This window comes from Adiantum capillus-veneris, chromosome 5 (genome assembly GCF_014529385.1).
Source record: "Adiantum capillus-veneris isolate H3 chromosome 5, ASM1452938v2, whole genome shotgun sequence".
In the NCBI taxonomy this organism is placed as follows: Eukaryota; Viridiplantae; Streptophyta; class Polypodiopsida; order Polypodiales; family Pteridaceae; genus Adiantum; species Adiantum capillus-veneris.
In genome coordinates, this window is record NC_140935.1 from 164,788,559 (window position 1) to 164,806,524 (window position 17,966).

General features: G+C 42.0%; 1 protein-coding gene across 9 annotated transcripts; it reads left to right on the forward strand.

The window, feature by feature from the left end:
* The first annotated feature begins 856 nt into the window (after positions 1-856).
* Positions 857-11,431, forward strand: LOC147458489 (LRR receptor-like serine/threonine-protein kinase ER2). Of its 9 annotated transcripts, none has more exons than XM_086513128.1 (27): positions 857-1,004; positions 4,453-4,594; positions 4,977-5,048; positions 5,154-5,225; positions 5,330-5,401; positions 5,485-5,556; positions 5,670-5,741; positions 5,821-5,892; positions 5,981-6,052; positions 6,132-6,200; positions 6,385-6,456; positions 6,956-7,027; positions 7,217-7,288; positions 7,405-7,476; positions 7,561-7,632; positions 7,788-7,859; positions 7,957-8,028; positions 8,154-8,225; positions 8,324-8,395; positions 8,477-8,548; positions 8,644-8,715; positions 8,786-8,857; positions 8,939-9,012; positions 9,096-9,236; positions 9,346-9,645; positions 9,736-10,103; positions 10,414-11,431. In XM_086513128.1, the coding sequence occupies exons 1-27, from the start codon at positions 962-964 to the stop codon at positions 10,768-10,770; spliced, it is 2,862 nt and encodes a 953-aa protein (XP_086369254.1). In that variant the 5' UTR covers positions 857-961; the 3' UTR covers positions 10,771-11,431. The 9 variants fall into 9 exon arrangements, with proteins under 9 accessions (XP_086369254.1, XP_086369256.1, XP_086369260.1 ...); XM_086513134.1 differs by having other exon boundaries at positions 860-1,004; positions 4,977-5,040; positions 9,307-9,645; XM_086513127.1 differs by having other exon boundaries at positions 861-1,004; positions 9,307-9,645.
* The last annotated feature ends 6,535 nt before the right edge of the window (positions 11,432-17,966 follow it).

Genomic DNA, 17,966 nt, shown 5'->3' on the forward strand with positions numbered 1-17,966 from the left:
TCTCTCTGTTCACAGAGCGGAAGGACCAGGCTTTCACTTTTGATAACACCGACTGACCGAGCCCATCTCTGTCTTGGAGCCTTGGCCGGAAATGCACACTCAAGTTCCCTCCAGCTTCCGCAGAGACAAATGAGAGGATTGTACATCGCACGGAGACAGAGCGTGACTCTCTCTCCACAGCTGCACACCATCACGATTCACAGTAGACTGAGCGTCCTATTGTAAATCCGGGGGAAAATTACCAAAATACCCCTCTAATTTTGTGAAAGTCCCAAAGTACCCCTCAAATTTCAAAAATTCCAAATACACCTTTGCATCAGATTGGGAAAAATTTGGCCTGATTTTTGCATATTATAATATTCATAAAAGGAGGTTATTTTTAAGTTTTCTAGACCAAAGTATTCACGAATGCACTCGCATCTGTGACTAAAAATGATACGCCCACAATACCATATAAAATCCTTAACTTCCCCTATTGATGAGAACCAGCAAAAAAAAATAAAAAATCTTTAGAGATGTGCACGAGTGGAATTTCGAAGAAATTGAAGGGTATTTTGGAAATTTTGGCTTGCGACGTTGGGAACTTGGGACGACGTTAAACCTCTCTCTTTCTCTCTCACACTCACTGGGCTCCTCTAGGGCCTAGGCTCTGAGTCGTCAGTCGTGTCGCTCTCTCTTGCACGCATCCCCAAGTTCCAACACCGCGGAGCTTGCACTCAATGGTCTCTTTTCTCTCCCCCTGGCCCTCGCGGCTCGAATTTTTCATCCGTCAAAGTAGGGTGATCACTTTCGCAAAATTAGCACAGTCTGCAACCACTGTCTTATGTTTCCAGTCACAATTTCTCATGGACCTTATGAACTGATCTTTTCCTCTCTCCACGTCGCACGAGCAGCAGAGTGTATCTCGCCCTCGCCTTATCTCTCTCTCTATGAATGCAGCACGCCTGGCAGGGAGGCTGCCATGGGCAACAATGGAGTGTTCAGCCTTTTTCTGTTGCTTTATGGTGAGTGAATTCCTCTCCGCCTCAACAATGCTCTGCCGCCTCTGCTTTTTGTAAGCCACGCCACGCTCCCTTTATTAGATATAGATATAGAGATAACGAGATAAGGATTAGTGTGTGTGTAAGGGAGTGGTCACGCAGGCTTAGTTATCAGCAAGCCTCATAACTAAGCCTCGACAATGTCAAACAAGAGTGCATAGTTGAGACCGGGAGCAACAGGTAGAGAGAGGGAGAGGAAGGCACAGACACGAGAGTGATTTGCCGAGGTGACCGGCAGTGGAAAAGGGGAGTTTTGTGACTATGCCTCAAGTTATGATGCCAAAGCTTGTCGATAGTCAGCTTGGATAACTAAGCCTCACGTGACCATAGCCTAAGCTGAAACATCGTGGGCACAAAAAAAAAAGAGGGACATGGTGCGTATACCATCTACATGCATATCTTCAAAGTTCAAACTCAGCTTTATTTATATTTATTTATGTACATACATTATCACCAGCATGTAAAGACAGACACGTAGATATATAATCTCCCCTTTCCCCCCTTCTGTCTGGATGCTGTAGAGTGTGGAGTCTTTGTGGACTGGAGCGTGGGTGTCCTTTGTGTTAACTATACTAGTTTGTAGGCGACGTCCCTTTCGACGGTGGCACCTCTCTCTCTCTCTCTCTCTCTCTCTCTCTCTTTGTCTCATGGGATGCCCAAATCGGCAGAGTTACAACCCCATTGGCAGCATTTGTTGAGCTCACGGAGCCCTCTATGACACATGAGGGAAGGGAGCTCTCCAAATCCCTATATTTAGTAGTAGAGAGAGAGAGAGAGAGAGAGAGAGAGAGAGAGAGAGAGAGAGTCCACGGACCACGACTCCAATGTTGGTTGTCCTCAACACTATATGCAACACTATAGGCACTTGCATATTCAAATGGGATGAAGGGTGGAGATGAAAACGGTGAGGCGCATGCATTGTGGGTCGTGCGATCGAGCGGCCTGAATTTACAAGATCGCGCCCTCCGAATTTACTAGGTGACCACATTTACATTTGTGGCATTGAAATGCCACGTTCTTCAGTGAACGCATACGGACATGGTGATTAGAGCACATGCATCGCATGGAGGAGGTCGTGGGTTCAAGGATCAAAGTGCAGACCCGAATTTATCTACCGGTCCGAATTTACTTTTTGCCCCGAATTGACCCCCAACGTCTATCCCATTTGAAAACGCCAGTGCCAAATAGTGCGGAGGACTGTCTACTGTGTCGTGTTACAAACTTGGGCGATGCTAAATACGTCATTAATAGGGAGACTCTGCTGAAGTAATAACATAAGTTATTATAACATTTGAAAAAAAGACTATATATACAGAATCATATGATTCATATCCCGTTCAGCCAAGACCTAGTGAAATCGCTTGCGAATCGCGACGTTGAACTTGCCATGCACACACACCCTCTTTTTCAGTCTCAAGTCTTAACACTCTCTCGGACACGATACACCTCACCTCAGTGCTTACTACTCACAAGCCTTGAAGTCTACAGAAGACTCTGACATCTGCCGTTCAAAAGCTTTATTTTCCCAGAATCACAAGCCGCACACACACACACATACACACGGGCCTTGCCAACTAGCTGATTCCGAATGCTACACACCAACTCTTAGATTACACAGACAGACATTTGCCTGCACGCAAGAATGATCTGTGAGCCAGGAGAAGCAGTAACGATATCCAACTATCTCGTATCTATGCAGGGTTCTGCACCGTATTCAAGGAGCTCAACACAAAACTAGAAGGCTCTCTGCTCTGGGTGAATGGCTTGAGCAACGGTTTACGTAATTTTTTGTATCTGGGCTGATTGCTTAACCAAGCTAAAGATGGTGCAAGCAAGAAGCTGGGGCACTCAGCTCTTATCTTCCTCCGCCGTCTTCATTACACTCTTCTTGCAAGTCCAGCCCTTTGTTCATGCTCAAATTCCCCACGAAGGTGCGCAAAATACTCTCTGTAGCTTCTCCATTTTCTCTTCACATCATTTTAATACTCAAACGGAGCGAACTTAGCCGTCGCAAAAGTAGCATTTAAATTTCTTTTTCTGGCTGAAAGCTTCGAATTTTAATAAACTTGAGGTGATTATGGAGGCATGCGCAGTGATCTGACAAGTTGATAGCCATTGCAAAGCCTGAGTTGAGCTCCTACCCACTGCATGTCAAAATCCCCGTCAGGGGATCTGAAACTGTACCATTTGGATTATGGCAGAGTAGTAAATCTTGCAAAACCGACTTATGAGTACAAGACTACAGGCTTACAGTTTATCTTTGGCCATACAGCTGCAGCTGAGAGAGAGAGAGAGAGAGAGAGAGAGAGAGAGAGAGAGAGAGAGAGAGCATTCCCGTATGAGTGCAACTTGCAGCTGATATGGAGACAGATTATATACGCCGGCCCATTATCGTGTCTGACTTTGTGAAGAAGGCGCTGTCCACAGAGTGATGTGACCTCTTCTTCTTCTTCAAGGATAGCCAAGTTGCTTGATCTTGATTCCTCTGCGTGTATCTTTCAATTTAAAGGGGGAGCACTCTAGCTAGTGACGGGTGAGAGGTCCCTTCAACTTCTCAAGGTAGTTCAAAAGAGCCTTACTTTACTGCTATCCATGTGCTTTGAGACGGCCTTTTACCTAAGGCATTTTCAGTTCTGCATCGGCTTAATTTGTACAAAAGTTTTGCTGAAAGAATTCTGACCTGATCTTGCTCAATATGTAACACTCTCAGGAACCTTGAGGATGCCTCCAGGCTCTGTGTGGGAGCTGTTAGTTTCCCTGGTATATGACCAGAATTTGAAGGATTTCTGTTGATTCATTACCTAGTTTGTTATGTAAGAGGAGACTCTTCAAATAGTTATTTGACCAAACCGCTCGTCATAAGGAATTACCACCCATACCAATACACCTAGCCCTAGCCAAGTTTATCAGTGTGTTGGCAAATATTTTCTTCTTGGATGGTTTCAGTGAAGGTCATTGCAGATCATGCTGGCGTCAGATTTTTAAAAGAAAATTAAGCCTCCCTCTTTGAGCGTGTTTGAACCGGGCACCCATCTTTCTCTGCAAACACACAGAGAGCTCTATAACTTTCCAGAATTCTCTTCTTGGCACGATTGCGGGCGAGGGAAGCTTCCATTTGTGCATGTTAATGAAAGAGGAAGAGTCTATGGCCGTGAGCTCTTGTTTTTGCTTTCTCGCGAGCTTAAATTGTTTTGTTTCTCTGTGGTTGGCTACTCTCACATGGGTGTACCCCCGCCGTTTCCTTGTCCTATAGAATGCTGTTTCATGTTCTTATAGGTAGGTTGACGTTTCCAGTTTGGAAATGTTTCGTGCAGTATATGAAGATTGCTATTGGCAAGGGAGTGAGGGAAATTATATAGATTTTGTTTATATCGCCTCAATAATCTCTGAAGGGTTTGAAGTGCTTGTATAGGACAAATCCTCTTGGAGTTGAAGATTTCCTTAAAAGATACAAACAATGAGCTGTATAGTTGGGATGACACTGTGGTTGGTGATCAGCATTGCTACTGGAGGGGAGTCATGTGCGACAATGTGACATTTAGAGTTACTGGATTGTAAGTTCTCCAGCCCTTTATGACTTTTGCTTCCGTGAAAATGATACATGAAACACAATTTCATTAAAAGCTCCTGAACTAAAATCTTCATAATGACTGCATGAAATGCAATTTTGCCTTTCTTACTCTGCAAAGACCCACTTAGTTTGGTCGTGGGTCTTGTAATGGTAAGCAACCATTGCTTTACACTGGTTTCATCCTCAAAATGTCTTGTTAGTGGCAAGTGCTCCTTGGCCAAGACCTCCAACTGCCTTCTTGGTTCTGAATCGTCCAAAATTATGTTCGGGAATCTATGGGATGCAATACTCTAATGTTGTCTGGCTATAACATTAAATGTATTTAATGTGCAAGCATCAATAATTTTTTCTATGGTATTGTTCAGAAATCTTTCAAACTTGAACTTCAGTGGAGAGTTATCCCCAGGAATAGGGAAATTGAAGAGCTTGGTAACCATGTATCTACCACATTTGATCATTTATAATGAGCTGTTGTCGTACATAGTTTTTTTGTTTAGGGGGAGAGGCTTTTACACCCAAGGTTTGTTCGGTTGGTCTTGCAGCAATTTAAGCCACAACATGCTTTTAGGACAAATCCCCGATGAGATCGGTGACTGCTCGAGCTTGCAAAATGTGTAAGTTGAGAGAGCAGGCAGAGAGCAAAGATTTCATTTCTAGTGGTGAAAAGGGGATTGAAAAACTTACCTCTTACTGCTAGTCATTTCATTTTCTGGTGTAGAGACCTCTCTTACAATGACATTTCTGGAGATATTCCCTTTTCCATTTCCAAGTTGAAAAATTTGGAGTCACTGTAAGATCCCTATGCTTCAGGCTTTGGTGTTTTGTGTCCAAAGGGTGTGTATTTTGAAATTTCTTTTCATGATTTGTACCCAGCATACTAAAGGGCAATCAACTCTCAGGACTGATTCCTTCCACCTTGTCGCAGCTTCCCAACCTGCAAGAGCTGTGAGTATTATAGATACATTTTTTCCTGTGCATGCATAAGGCGATTCGCTGTGCATGTATCCTTATTAGTGGTGCTAAAATCCTTATGATCCAGCCTCGATGGTGTTTTGTAGAGACTTGGCTTCCAATGCTTTAACTGGTGAGATACCATCCCTGCTGTACTGGAGTGAAACTCTACGATACCTGTAAGCTACTTGGAAAGCAGATAGAGCTAATGACTGTCTTGTTCAGTGAACCTGGTTTCTAATGGTGGTTTAACTACAGAGGTCTGCGACAGAATCTTCTAACTGGACACCTGTCCCCAGAAATCTGCAGGATGAGTAATCTAGCAGTCTTGTAAGCAAACATGACCATGCTCAGTTTTGACTAGGATCCAGTATCATGTAGTTAATTCGGTAACTTAGCCTTCTAAATGTTTCAACAGTGATGTAAGTAGCAACAACATGACAGGCGTTATCCCAGATAACATCGGCAACTGTACAAGCTTTCAAGTCTTGTAAGTGCGCGCTAGATAAGTCCATGTGCATGAAACTGTCGGCACACACATGCTTATTTCATGCATCTTGGTATGGCAGACTTTTGGGGCACAATCAGTTGACTGGGAACATACCTTACAATATAGGCTTTCTTCAAGTTGCCACTTTGTGAGTTTCTTAAGATGCTCTGAGCCTTTAAATGACGTCCTCTGACCTCATTCTTGTTACTGAAAGTTGTACAAAGGTGTGATTCATCTTATTAAGTGATTCATGAAGCAATGTTGCCCTGAGATTGTTTTTTGCGTTTAACATGATTCTACCAGCAAAAAAACGAATCCTGTCTTTGTAACAGATCATTACAAGGGAACATGTTCACAGGCAGTGTTCCTGACGTGCTTGGACTCATGCAAGCATTAGTAATACTGTGCGTATTCATCACCCTCTTTGATACACTATACCTCACTCTCTCAAAAACATAAAATCATTTCAGTACATAGGGTAAGCTAGAAAATCAGTAAAGAAAAGGAGCAATGAATGTGAGAATCACAGATTATAAAAGCTTTGAAACTCTTATATGAGTAATGCAAAGGCTTTCGACTCCAAAATCTTTGGCTACTGCCTTTGCGATTTGTCTAGACTGGACTTCTCATTGTCCACACCGTATCGACCCTCCACTTTTTCCTCTTTGTCAGTTTGAAAGAGTCTTTATGATTGTTTGGCAATGTTAAGACTTAGTACCTTCGGCTTTATTAACACACAAACTCTATTAACGGAGCCACTGGGCACCATACAAAAAGTTTCACATGGATATTGAAATAATTGTCTGCCTCTTTGGTATGGTTATCATTTACCCAACTTTAACTACCTTCACAGGGGTCTGGCACTAAAATGGCATTGTTTCCTTAACGTGCATGCATTTTCAGAGACCTCAGTGACAACCATCTTCGAGGAACCATCCCAGCTGGTCTTGGGAATCTGACTTACACAAATAAGCTGTGAGATGTTTTTCTTTCATGAGTATTTGGGTGTAAGAACGATTGACGCTTAAACATCAGAAAACATTCTTTTCAATTCTTTACAGCTATTAGAGAACTTACTCTGGTGGGTGCTTGCTGCAAAATTCAAAAAACCAGAGCAATGTTTTCTTACAAATCTCTTCACCAAATCTTCTTGCACTTGTCCAGGTATTTGCAAGGAAATCACTTGTCTGGGCCCATTCCTCCCGAACTTGGTAATATGACTCACCTTCAATATCTGTAAGTAAAACTTTTGATTCTCTAGGAAGAACTTTTGATTCTCTAGAGAGTTTTAAAATCAGTCATTAACTAATAAAGATCTTGGAGAGCACTCATGTGCAACTGTTTGATTCCAGTCAAGTTAATGATAACAATCTCACGGGGCAGATTCCCCCAGAGCTTGGCAAACTAGATGAACTTTTTGAACTGTAAGCCGTACCTCTCTCTGTTACAATTGCTAGCTTTTAAGATTTTCCAACCACTCCGGTTAGCTAATGTGTGAATCAATGCAGGAACCTTGCAAATAATCAACTTGAAGGTACAATACCAGACAGTTTACGATCTTGTGTATCGTTGACGTCTTTGTAAGTTTATAACGTTCGACTCCAGTGAAGAAGGCAAAAGTTTAATGCTGTGTGTCATGCCGTGCTACACACACACACAAAGACACGCATGCATGTATAGATCTGCAAACTTGTTTGCACCATTGATCTAATACTCTGAACCTTGTTTAATGAAGTGATTCCCATGGCAATCAATTGACTGGCCCTATCCCATCCGCATTCAAGGACATTATTAGTCTTGCGTATTTGTAAGTAGAGCAATTTTTTCCTTTGGGTTGTTCCGGGAATTCAGCAGCCAGCTTTCGAGTGCGGGTTGTCTCTTACATCCGCTTTGCTTTCATCTAGAAACCTCTCAGCCAATCACTTGCAAGGAGCAATTCCTCCGGAGCTTGGCCACATCCGCAATCTTGATACATTGTAAGTAAATAACTTATCCTTTCAAAACAAGAAGGCAAATATGCATGTAATAGGGTTTATCCTTGCATCCTGTAAGCATATTGTGAACAAGCACAAGTTGTTGAATTGACCCATGCTTATTGCAGAGATTTGTCCAATAACTATCTATCAGGCCCAATCCCCAGCACAATTGGAGATTTGGAGCATCTGCTAACTTTGTAAGGCACAACCAAGCACTTTGATCTAATTATTGTTTGCTTTACTATTTCAATTACCTGCCCACAAAAAACCCTTTTTTTTAACCTAATGGTGACAGGGACCTGAGTAGGAACAAACTAAGGGGGCCAATACCTGTGGAGTTTGGGAATCTAAGGGACATAGCCAGAATGTAAGACTTTTTGAAGGTTGGGCTTCTCTTCATATATGGACGTTTGATTATGAAAAACTAAATTTATAGAGTGAAACACAGGGATCTGTCATACAACCGCCTCTCAGGCTACATTCCCAATGAGCTTGGACAACTCCAGGAGCTTTACATACTGTAAGATATATGTGCTCTTCTCAATGAATTTTTTCAGGTTTTAGCACTACTTACTCTGCCATGAGTTCACTCGTAGTTACTGTTTACACGTGCAGGTTTCTTAACAACAATAATCTGTCTGGAAGCATTCCTCAAGAACTTTCGAACTGTTTGAGCCTCATTGCCTTGTAAGTCAAATCAGTTATTTTATCAGGCATTTAGAAATCATTGTAGGATTTTAAAGTGTTGTGGTAACAGGAATTTTTCATATAACAATCTCTATGGGGAAATACCTACGGCAAGAAATTTTAGCAGATTTTCTATTGAAAGGTACAAGATCTATCCTATGCTTGCCATGCTCAAACCTTCAAAAAGCTAGTGAATAAACGGATCTTTGGCTGATCCATGAAGCTATCGCGGAAACAAGGGATTGTGTGGTAAGAAAATAGGGCTCCAATGTGGCCCTCATTCTGCGCCATCTAAAGGTAACCTAGGCCAATCATCCACACAAGCGTATGTTTGGCATGATATTTCAAACGATTGAGCTAATTTTACATGAATCTTGCAGGCATAAAATCCAAAAACTTATACATAGGACTAGGCCTTACTGGTGCAATTTGTGCACTTGGTTTCTTGGCTTGGTGGTTCTGGAAATCCAACCAGAAAAATTGTGAGTTTGGTTTGGAGGACACCGGAAAGCCCACACAAGGTGACATTGTGCTTACTGCACAGTAGACTGTCTATCATTTATGGTCCATTCACTTAATTTGTTACTCCAGGTCTTGTGCGGATTGTTATACTTCACATGGACTTGGCAGGCCATTCTTATGATGACATCCTGAGATTGACTGAGAATTTAGGCCAGAAGCATGTAATTGGCTTTGGTGCATCAAGCACTGTGTATAAGTGCATATTAAAGAGCGGCAGGACTGTTGCTATCAAGAAATTGTACAGTCATTACCAACAAAATAGCCGTGAGTTTGAGGCAGAGCTCGATACAGTAGGGAGAATCAAGCATAGGAATCTCGTCAGCTTATTGGGTTACTCTCTTTCGTTACAAGGAAATCTTTTATTCTATGACTTCATGGAAAACGGAAGCCTCTGGGACATATTGCATGGTGAGTTACTTTTCCAGCACTTTTCACTTTGAAGAGTCATAATGCTGGATCTTGGCGTATAAATATTTTCCCTTTATTTTTTTCATTCAGGGGCCAAGAAAATGAAGCTCGACTGGGACTTAAGGTTGAGCATAGCTCTGGGGGCAGCAAAAGGGCTTGCGTACCTGCATCATGATTGTAACCCTCGCATTGTGCATAGGGATGTGAAGTCATCTAATATCCTTCTTGATGGTGGTCTCGAGGCACATCTCACAGATTTTGGGATTGCCAAGAGTATATCGCTGGCAAAAGCCCATACATCCACATTAGTAATGGGAACCATTGGATACATCGATCCAGAGTATGCAAGGACATCACGATTGAATGAAAAATCAGATGTTTACAGCTTTGGTGTGGTCCTATTAGAACTCCTGACTGGAAAGAAAGCTGTAGATGATGATATAAATCTGCATCAATGGGTAGGTGGTAGTCCAATTGATTCATCCGATTGCTTGTACCTGTAGAGCACACTGTTTGGTATTGTGCGTTGATCAGTATGTGTGTGTGAACATGACATGTGGGCTAGTCTGCATGTTTGTGAGTGGATGTATTTCTTAAACCTAGGTTTATTGAACGTATACATGCTTCAGGTCCTGTTTTACTAAGCCAAAATACTAAGGCAACATGTGAATAATGAGAGGGAAAGTTGCATGCCTCTCCTGTTCTGCTTGATTGACACTGTATTTTGAGCATGCGATTACAATTGATGACAGAATTTTAATTTTGCAGGTACTTTCACAACAGAATGGTGGATCAGTTGTAGAGATAGTTGATCCAATACTGAGGGACACAGATTCGGAGCTGGAAGGCATGAGTAAGGCACTGCAACTTGCTCTGCTATGTACAAAAAAGCACCCATCCGCAAGGCCTACAATGTACGATGTGGTGAGGGTACTACTTACGTTGTTCCCTGCAGTAAGTACGAAGCCGGCAATCTTGTCTCACAAGGGGCTTAGCTATCCAAGATATCTGGATGAGTACAAGGACAGAAAAAGCAAGGATGATCTCACATTGGGTAGCAGCAGCACTTCAGCTAATCACCTATTTGTGAAATTTGGGGAGGTAATCTCGGAAAATACTGTGTGACGCCACAGGAATCCATGATATGCTAATTTTTACAAGGAGCCCACTAGTCTGGGTGTCCTGCGCTTGGCATTGTATACTAACTTTCACACAACAATGTTCTAGGGGAAATGTGGAAAACTCCCTGTGTCCTCATCCAGCACATCACAGCACCAGCATCACAAGACATCTAACTTATTAGCTCATCAAGGCGAGCTGACATTATTATTGTGAACTGATTCAGGCCCCCCCCCAACCCCCGCCCCGGGCCAAAAAAAAAACAGCGAGCTTTCTTTATCTTGAGGTACACTTGAAATTTGCAAGATGCCGCTGTGAACAACCTGGGTCTTTGCATGCACACACGCACCATTGTGAGCGCTCGCTCTCTTCTCCTGGATGGACTGAACCTGGCCAAGTATACATGAGCCAGAAGTGCAGAACAATTAAAAAAAAGTATTCTCAGAGTTACATTAAGTCATAGGTTGTAATGAGGCTTTGGTTTACTCATCATCAAAAAGGAGTTAGGGTCATCGGTTGCAGCAAGTCCACCTCGCTCTGCAAGCTGGTGATAAAGTTCGTCACTTCGGTGTTTTGCTTGAGGACACACCATGGAGTAGACGGAGGCTTGTATTCCTGTAATTCCATAGATCTAGAGAATTCAAAGCTTGAGTGATTCGCCTGCTAATTTCTTTTTTAAAAACCACAGGCACATATAGATTTGGGAGCTTTCACGTAGATGAGATGCCACGGGCCATGCGCGCGGTGAGCAGTGGCAGGCGCCTGCTAAGCGCGGCTTCAAATCTTGCTTCCGACCATGCCGTACGTCCTTAGGTTGTGATTGAATTTTTGAATCTTTTTTTTTTTGAGGCAAAGTTAAAAAGTTAAATTAAAAGGAGAAAATTCAAGAGAAGGTCCTCAAGGTAGGGCAGAGGAAGGGCCCACATGTACAACTTTACATTTCATTTATGCATTCAAACATGTTGGGTCTAGGGAGAGAGTACATTTGGCTGAGACAAAGCTTCCACTTTTGCCAAGGCAGGAACCTTTGTATCTCATGTTCGCTTAGTTGAGAAACACTCTTCATATTAAGAGTACATGATTTGGCAAAACATTTGATTTCATACAAAAAGGAATAGGCTTGGGTCCAGGCTGTTGGGTTTATCACTGTTGGGTTTATCAGATGTGGATTTGCCGTGCCAGATGTTCCAAACTAGGAAGCTCTTATCTGGGACCAAAGATAGATGTCGAGCCCCTGGCACTTTCCCAGCAACAATTCTTCCCAATTGAATACCTGAGGATGTAAAGTGTGGACAGCTCTCTGTAGGGTCTTCAGAATCTGTTTGTTTCTTGGACAGTTGATAAACAAGTGAGCTAGAGTCTCCTCTTCAGTGTCACATCTATCACAAAGGTTTTGGGTGCCTTTGATTTTGTTAGCTTTGGCTACAGTCCACAACCCACTTTGTAGAATCAACCACAAGATCACACTTTGCTTCATGGACACAGGAAAAGCCCATATACATCTAAACCTGTAGCTCCAAGATAATTTCCATCTGATGTTAAGCTTCATCTGGAGGTCATCAGACAACTCTTTATCTTGCACAAAGGTCAAATCATGGTGCCCAAATCATCTTTTATCCCAAGTTGCGTTCGAGGATCAACGAAGATGTTGGTTGAACGTAAGGCAAAGGGAGAGACCTACTTGTGGGTTGCCGATCGTAGCGCAGGCTACGAGAACAAACGAAGGGTGGTTGAAAATGGAGGAATAGTTGGTCTTCTTCTTCTTCTTCTTTTTCTCGCTTGCTCGCGAAACGTCTTTTGAGAGGGAAACTAGATGGGTCTATTGAGGTTGGGTAGTGTAGCCGATCGCTCTCCCTCCCTCTTATACTCTCTCTCTCTTTTACACACTCGCACGGAGATTGCAACTCTCTCTCTCTCTCTCTCTCTCTCTCTCTCTCTCTCTCTATATATATATATATATGTATATATATATATATATATATATATGTATATATATATATATATATATGTATATAGTTGACCTGTTGGAGGCAGACGTTAAAGTTGGGCGAGGGCAGCACGTCGAATTGTTGGGTGTCGACGTGGAGTTTTTTTTTTTTGGGAGGGGAATATTCGGGAGGATCACGAAAATCAATGAGTTATTTTTACTGAAGAGCCAAATGGGTGATACAATCTTTGAGAAAGAAAAGAAGAGGCAAATCAAGGTAGATGCTCTTGATTAGCAGTAAGGTTACGAGAGTAGCAGTAAGGTATTTGCTGGATTGATGGGGGTTCAAATCCAAAAAATCCTTTTGTAAGGGTAGTGAAGCATTCACTTGAGAGGAGTGAGTAGGGAATCTCAGAGAGCATCGCAGCAATAATGAATAATTTAAAAGCGGAGCGAGTAGGTACGTAGTATGGAGTTATTTTGACTGAAGAGCCAATATGTATAGAAATGTAATGTAACGCAGAGTATTATAAGCCAAATACGAGACAAAATAGGTAGGTTTAACACATGGAGGAACATACTAAAAGAACTCATTTTTTCATTTCTTGTATCTGTTACCATACATCAAAATTGATTCCTACATGCTAGAAGTGTTTTGAGATAACTTGGTTGCTGAGGTGCAATACGCCTGGTGCATTGGTTGCGCACAAATGCACAATCGACAACAAGTAGCCGATAGGTTCACATCTGATGCAGTGAAGTTAGACAATGATCTTTAAAATGAAGAAAGTGGTTTAAAATAGTGGTCCAAGCGTGAAAGGTGTCGTCTTAGGATGTGGTCACCCAAGGCTTTTTGCGATTGCAGGCTTGCTCCCTCCCTTCACCTTGGAGCAAGAACGTAACTTGTCGCCAATCGATCGTGAGTTCTTTTATGGCAACCACTTGTGAACCTTGTGTCAATAGGGTGAGTGTATACTAAATAAACGCATATCCATGTTTCTTCCAAATATAGCAGACGTTCAGAAAATCCCACAAGCACTGTAAACAAGTGAAAGGGTCACGAGGGCTTTCAAAAACAATAAGAAAGTGATAAAATTGTTAGGTTGAATTAAATTGGTATCAGTGTTTAGGAAAGGATTGCCTCAGCTTAGTCTTGAGCTGATTGAAAATCGAAACTAGCTAACTGCAAACCATGGTAAATGGAAGAAAACTCGATGAAATATGTTAGAAAATTATTCAAAAATTTTGCAAATCTCAAAATTTTTGCTAGTATTTTTTATTTTCTTTTTTGTGAGGAAGAAATTCGATCAACAGCCGCTTAATAAAAGAGACTTTCTCGAACGTTAACACTAATTGAAATCAAGCTATAAAATGCAAGATATATAAAGCCATGTGAAGTTGTGAAATGAAAGGTAAAATAAAAAAGAACTAATCAATATATGTGTGTGTATAGAATTTATTAGAATTATGCAAAGTGAAGCTTTACTTTAGCATTCTAAAACAATAGAATCCAAAAAAAACATGTGTGTGTGTGTGTAAAATTTACTAAAATTTATGCAAGGTGAAGCTTCACTTTAGTATTCTAAAACAATAGAATTCAAGAAAAGTAAGGACATGTCAAAATGTGAAATGAAAGGTAAGTCTCTATCATGTCAGATTTGAAATGAAAGGAGTCTCCCTAACCCAACACAACACTAAGGCTTTCTTTTAGAAAGCCAAAAATGACATTCTCTTTTAGGTAGTCATAGGCTCTCCTTAAACATAGGCTTGCCATCTTCAATTGAATATCTCTCATGATCTCCTTGAAAATAGAAACTCCAACCCTTTTCACCCACTACTATGGGTGCTACCTTGTGCAATGCTTTACCCCTCTTTCCCTCGTTAACCTATATTGCAACCTCGCTCTAAGGCAATGCCACAACTTGGTGACATGGGATGGTGTCCAATCGGAGCACAAGATGAGGATTCGAGCCCATATCACCTCATATATGAAGAGCCGAGCCCATATCACCGGGCCAAAGGACCCAAAGGTGGGCTCAACCACCCGCAAATTATGAGAGACAACACAATTGATGAGGCTTTTTTTAAAAAGTAATTGACTTTTGGGGTGCCAACTTTTGAAAAAATTCAACACTTGAGAACTTGTAACTCATGTAAAAGGTTATAGATAAGTTTTCACTTAAGAGGGATCGAGAGTGGCTCCTCCTAGCAGTTTTAACACTGAAGATCAATATAAAGAAATACACCAAGGCGCGCCTAGTTAAGGGGCCGGGAATGGAACTTGAATAAAATGTTCGCAAATTTGTTTTGATTGTGTTAAAAGTGTGTACAAGTTGTTGTTACAAGTGGTGCACTCTTGGACTGTGCACTTTTCCTCCCGGTAATTGTGACAGTGAAGATAATATAAAGAATTACTCCAAGGGGCTGGGAATGGAATATTGATAAAATGTTTGCAAATCTATTTTGGCCGTGTTAAAAGTTTGTTCGAGTTGTTACAAGTGGTGCACTCTTGGACTATGTCGTATACTTGCATCCCTTCCAATGTTGAGAAGTCATAATATGCTTCTCCTCTATTGTTAAGAGGCTGCCTTTTTACTTTGAAATTTACAAAAACATGGAAGTAAATTGATTAGCTTAAACTTTTTATTGACTTGGCGCATCACATCGCCTCTAGCACAAACCACACTTATCTGCACTCGTGTCTATGATAGTCCCCACCCAACCCACTAAGATATTTCCACAATTGCTACGTCCTCATCGCATCAAAGGAAAATAATTGATTTTAAGAAAATGTTTTTTGACATCCAATTCAAATTTAGAGACTATCCATGTTGAAACAATTTATGTTCTCAAGGTGTTGAAGCCCAAATGATTTTTGTCTTCTTTGTGAATGCTTGGTATCCCGAGTTAGTAATTAATGAACATATCCACTTGCATTAACCCATCAAATACGTCTTACTCCTTGCCTTGGCTGCTTCCAAGGGAAATTTTTCATTTTCAAGAGTGTAATGTTTCGTGCCCCCTGTATGCCAAGAGATGCTATCACCAATTTTGGCCATTGCAGGGATGATATACAACCCTCAACAATTTGGCCCACATCCATGGCTTGGACAAGTGTTGTATGCATATCAATATGCATTGATATGCTTGTTGATTTTGTAGGAACCACTTGAAAAGATACAAGAGATTTTGTTGCTTGTGGAATCTGTTGCTTAGGAGAAAGGAAGTTGGCAGAGCATGCATGACTACCCAAAGTTAGGATATGGAGCGAGCTTGGTGAAGCGAGTGTTTTTTTTTGGTTGACCATGCACCACTAGTGTCGCTAATCTTGGCCACGAGTTCACCACCAATGCCACCCATGATTCTTCTCCATCCTCACCTCCTTTGTTTCCATGTCCTCCTCCACCACATCCACCTATCCCCCATACTTCTCCTATCCTTTGACTATTACTTGCCTCTTTTGCCCACTCCCTCCCAATGCTTACACACCTCTTCTTCCCTTCCTCTCACCTCCCTTCGCTTTGCTTCCACCCCCCTCATCTCTCTCTCTCTCTCTCTCTCTCTCTCTCTCTCTCTCTCTCTCTCTCTCTCTCTCTCTCTCTCTCTCTCTCTCTCTCTCTCTCTCTCGCGTTACACTCCCCCTTCATCGTATTCACTCCCTTGTTGTAGGCCCCTTCGATCTCACTTCCCTTTCCTTTGCCCACTACACACCTCTCCTACTCTCTCTGTCCCTTTACCTCCTTCTCTCTTTCTCACTAACTTCTCTCTCTCTCTCTCTCTCTCTCTCTCTCTCTCGCACGCACACACACACACACACACACACACACACACACAATCACCCTCATGTCTATGTGGTTAGTGGAATTACTTACCTATTGACACACACTCTCTCTCTCTCTCTCTCTCTCTCTCTCTCTCTCTCTCTCTCTCTCTCTCTCTCTCTCTCACCTTTTGAGTGACTCATGCAAGTTGATTGGAGTCCATGCATGGTAGGTAGCCATCCATGTAATTCATTTGGAGTCCATGCATGGCATGTAGTAGTCCATGCAAGTCAACTAGAGTCAATTGGAGTTCATGCATGGCTGGTAGCAGTCCATGCAGGTCCATTGAGTTCCATGCATGACAGGTGGTAGTCCATGCAAGGCAACTAGAGTGCATGCAAGAGGGATTGTGGGCATGTGGGGTTGAACTTTCAGAGTGGAAACTCCCTTGTTGTTTTTGAGTCTGTTTAAGACCCGATATTTGCTTAATTCTCGGTATGGATTGGTTTGATTGGATGGCATGAGCATTTTACTTATCTTTTGTGAGTTCTGAGACATGGGATATCATGATCGGCTTCTTTTGCATTGGAATCTGCTTTAGAGATTTTCAAAGTATTCTTGGAGATTGCATTACTTGTCGTTCATTGGGCTAACGACTCTTGGAATCCACCCTTTCTCTCTTAATGTTTTTTTTTTTAATACCAAAACTCACAATTGTGAGTGAATTATATTAATCAACCCAAATAGTTACAAGGTCTTGTCAAGCTCGTGTTGAGCCATGACATCATCCAGGGCCCCAAGTTACATCGGCTAATAGGGCAGCCAACCCAACCAACTTATCCATGATACATAAGGTTCATTATCATGTTCTTCTGAGAACTTTTAATAGCCAATATTTTCCCCGTCCTAGGCATGCCCTCTGCTAACAGCAAGGCACAAGTAGTCCTAGACCAATCCTCTGATTGTTGCTTGTGCCCGAGCATCCATATTAGCACTTTGCTTTCTTGTATAATTTCTGCGAAACTTGCCATCTCAAGACCTCCTTCAAACACACGCCGGTTCCTTGAAGAAGTACCTGACGACTTGAGTGCTGGATGAGGATGGCAAGACCACTTGAATTCTTCCCTCCAACGAAAAGATCAGTCTTGTAAAACCCAATTTTCCATGTTCTTTGGACCCACTTGCATATCTTCCTTGCGAGGCCTTTGATAGTTGGGCAATCCATGAAGAGTTGGGCCAGATCTTCACTAGCCAACCTGCACCCCAAGCATCGATTTGACCCAATACCTCTTTCTTGAGTCTTCACCCCTGTCGGAAGAGCACCCCAAATTACCTTCCATAAGAATACATTCATGTGCCGCGGAATCTTTGGCTTCCAAATGTTCTCCATTACTTGCTCCCACCTTTCCTCCAACCATTGTTTTTTCCATACCTTGTTAAGGGGGCTAGACCAATTCTTCTTATGCATCATTGTATGGTAGATGTCTTTAGGATGGGGTTTCCATAAGAGACTG

Bases quoted from the DNA above. Each gene is read 5' to 3' on its own strand.
- LOC147458489 (XM_086513129.1), top strand. From the start codon at position 2,863: ATGGTGCAAGCAAGAAGCTGGGGCACTCAGCTCTTATCTTCCTCCGCC. The intron at 5,049-5,153 runs GTATCTACCACA...TTGGTCTTGCAG, and splicing joins TTGAAGAGCTTGGTAACCAT to CAATTTAAGCCACAACATGC. The intron at 9,237-9,306 runs GTGACATTGTGC...TTGTTACTCCAG, and splicing joins CACCGGAAAGCCCACACAAG to GTCTTGTGCGGATTGTTATA.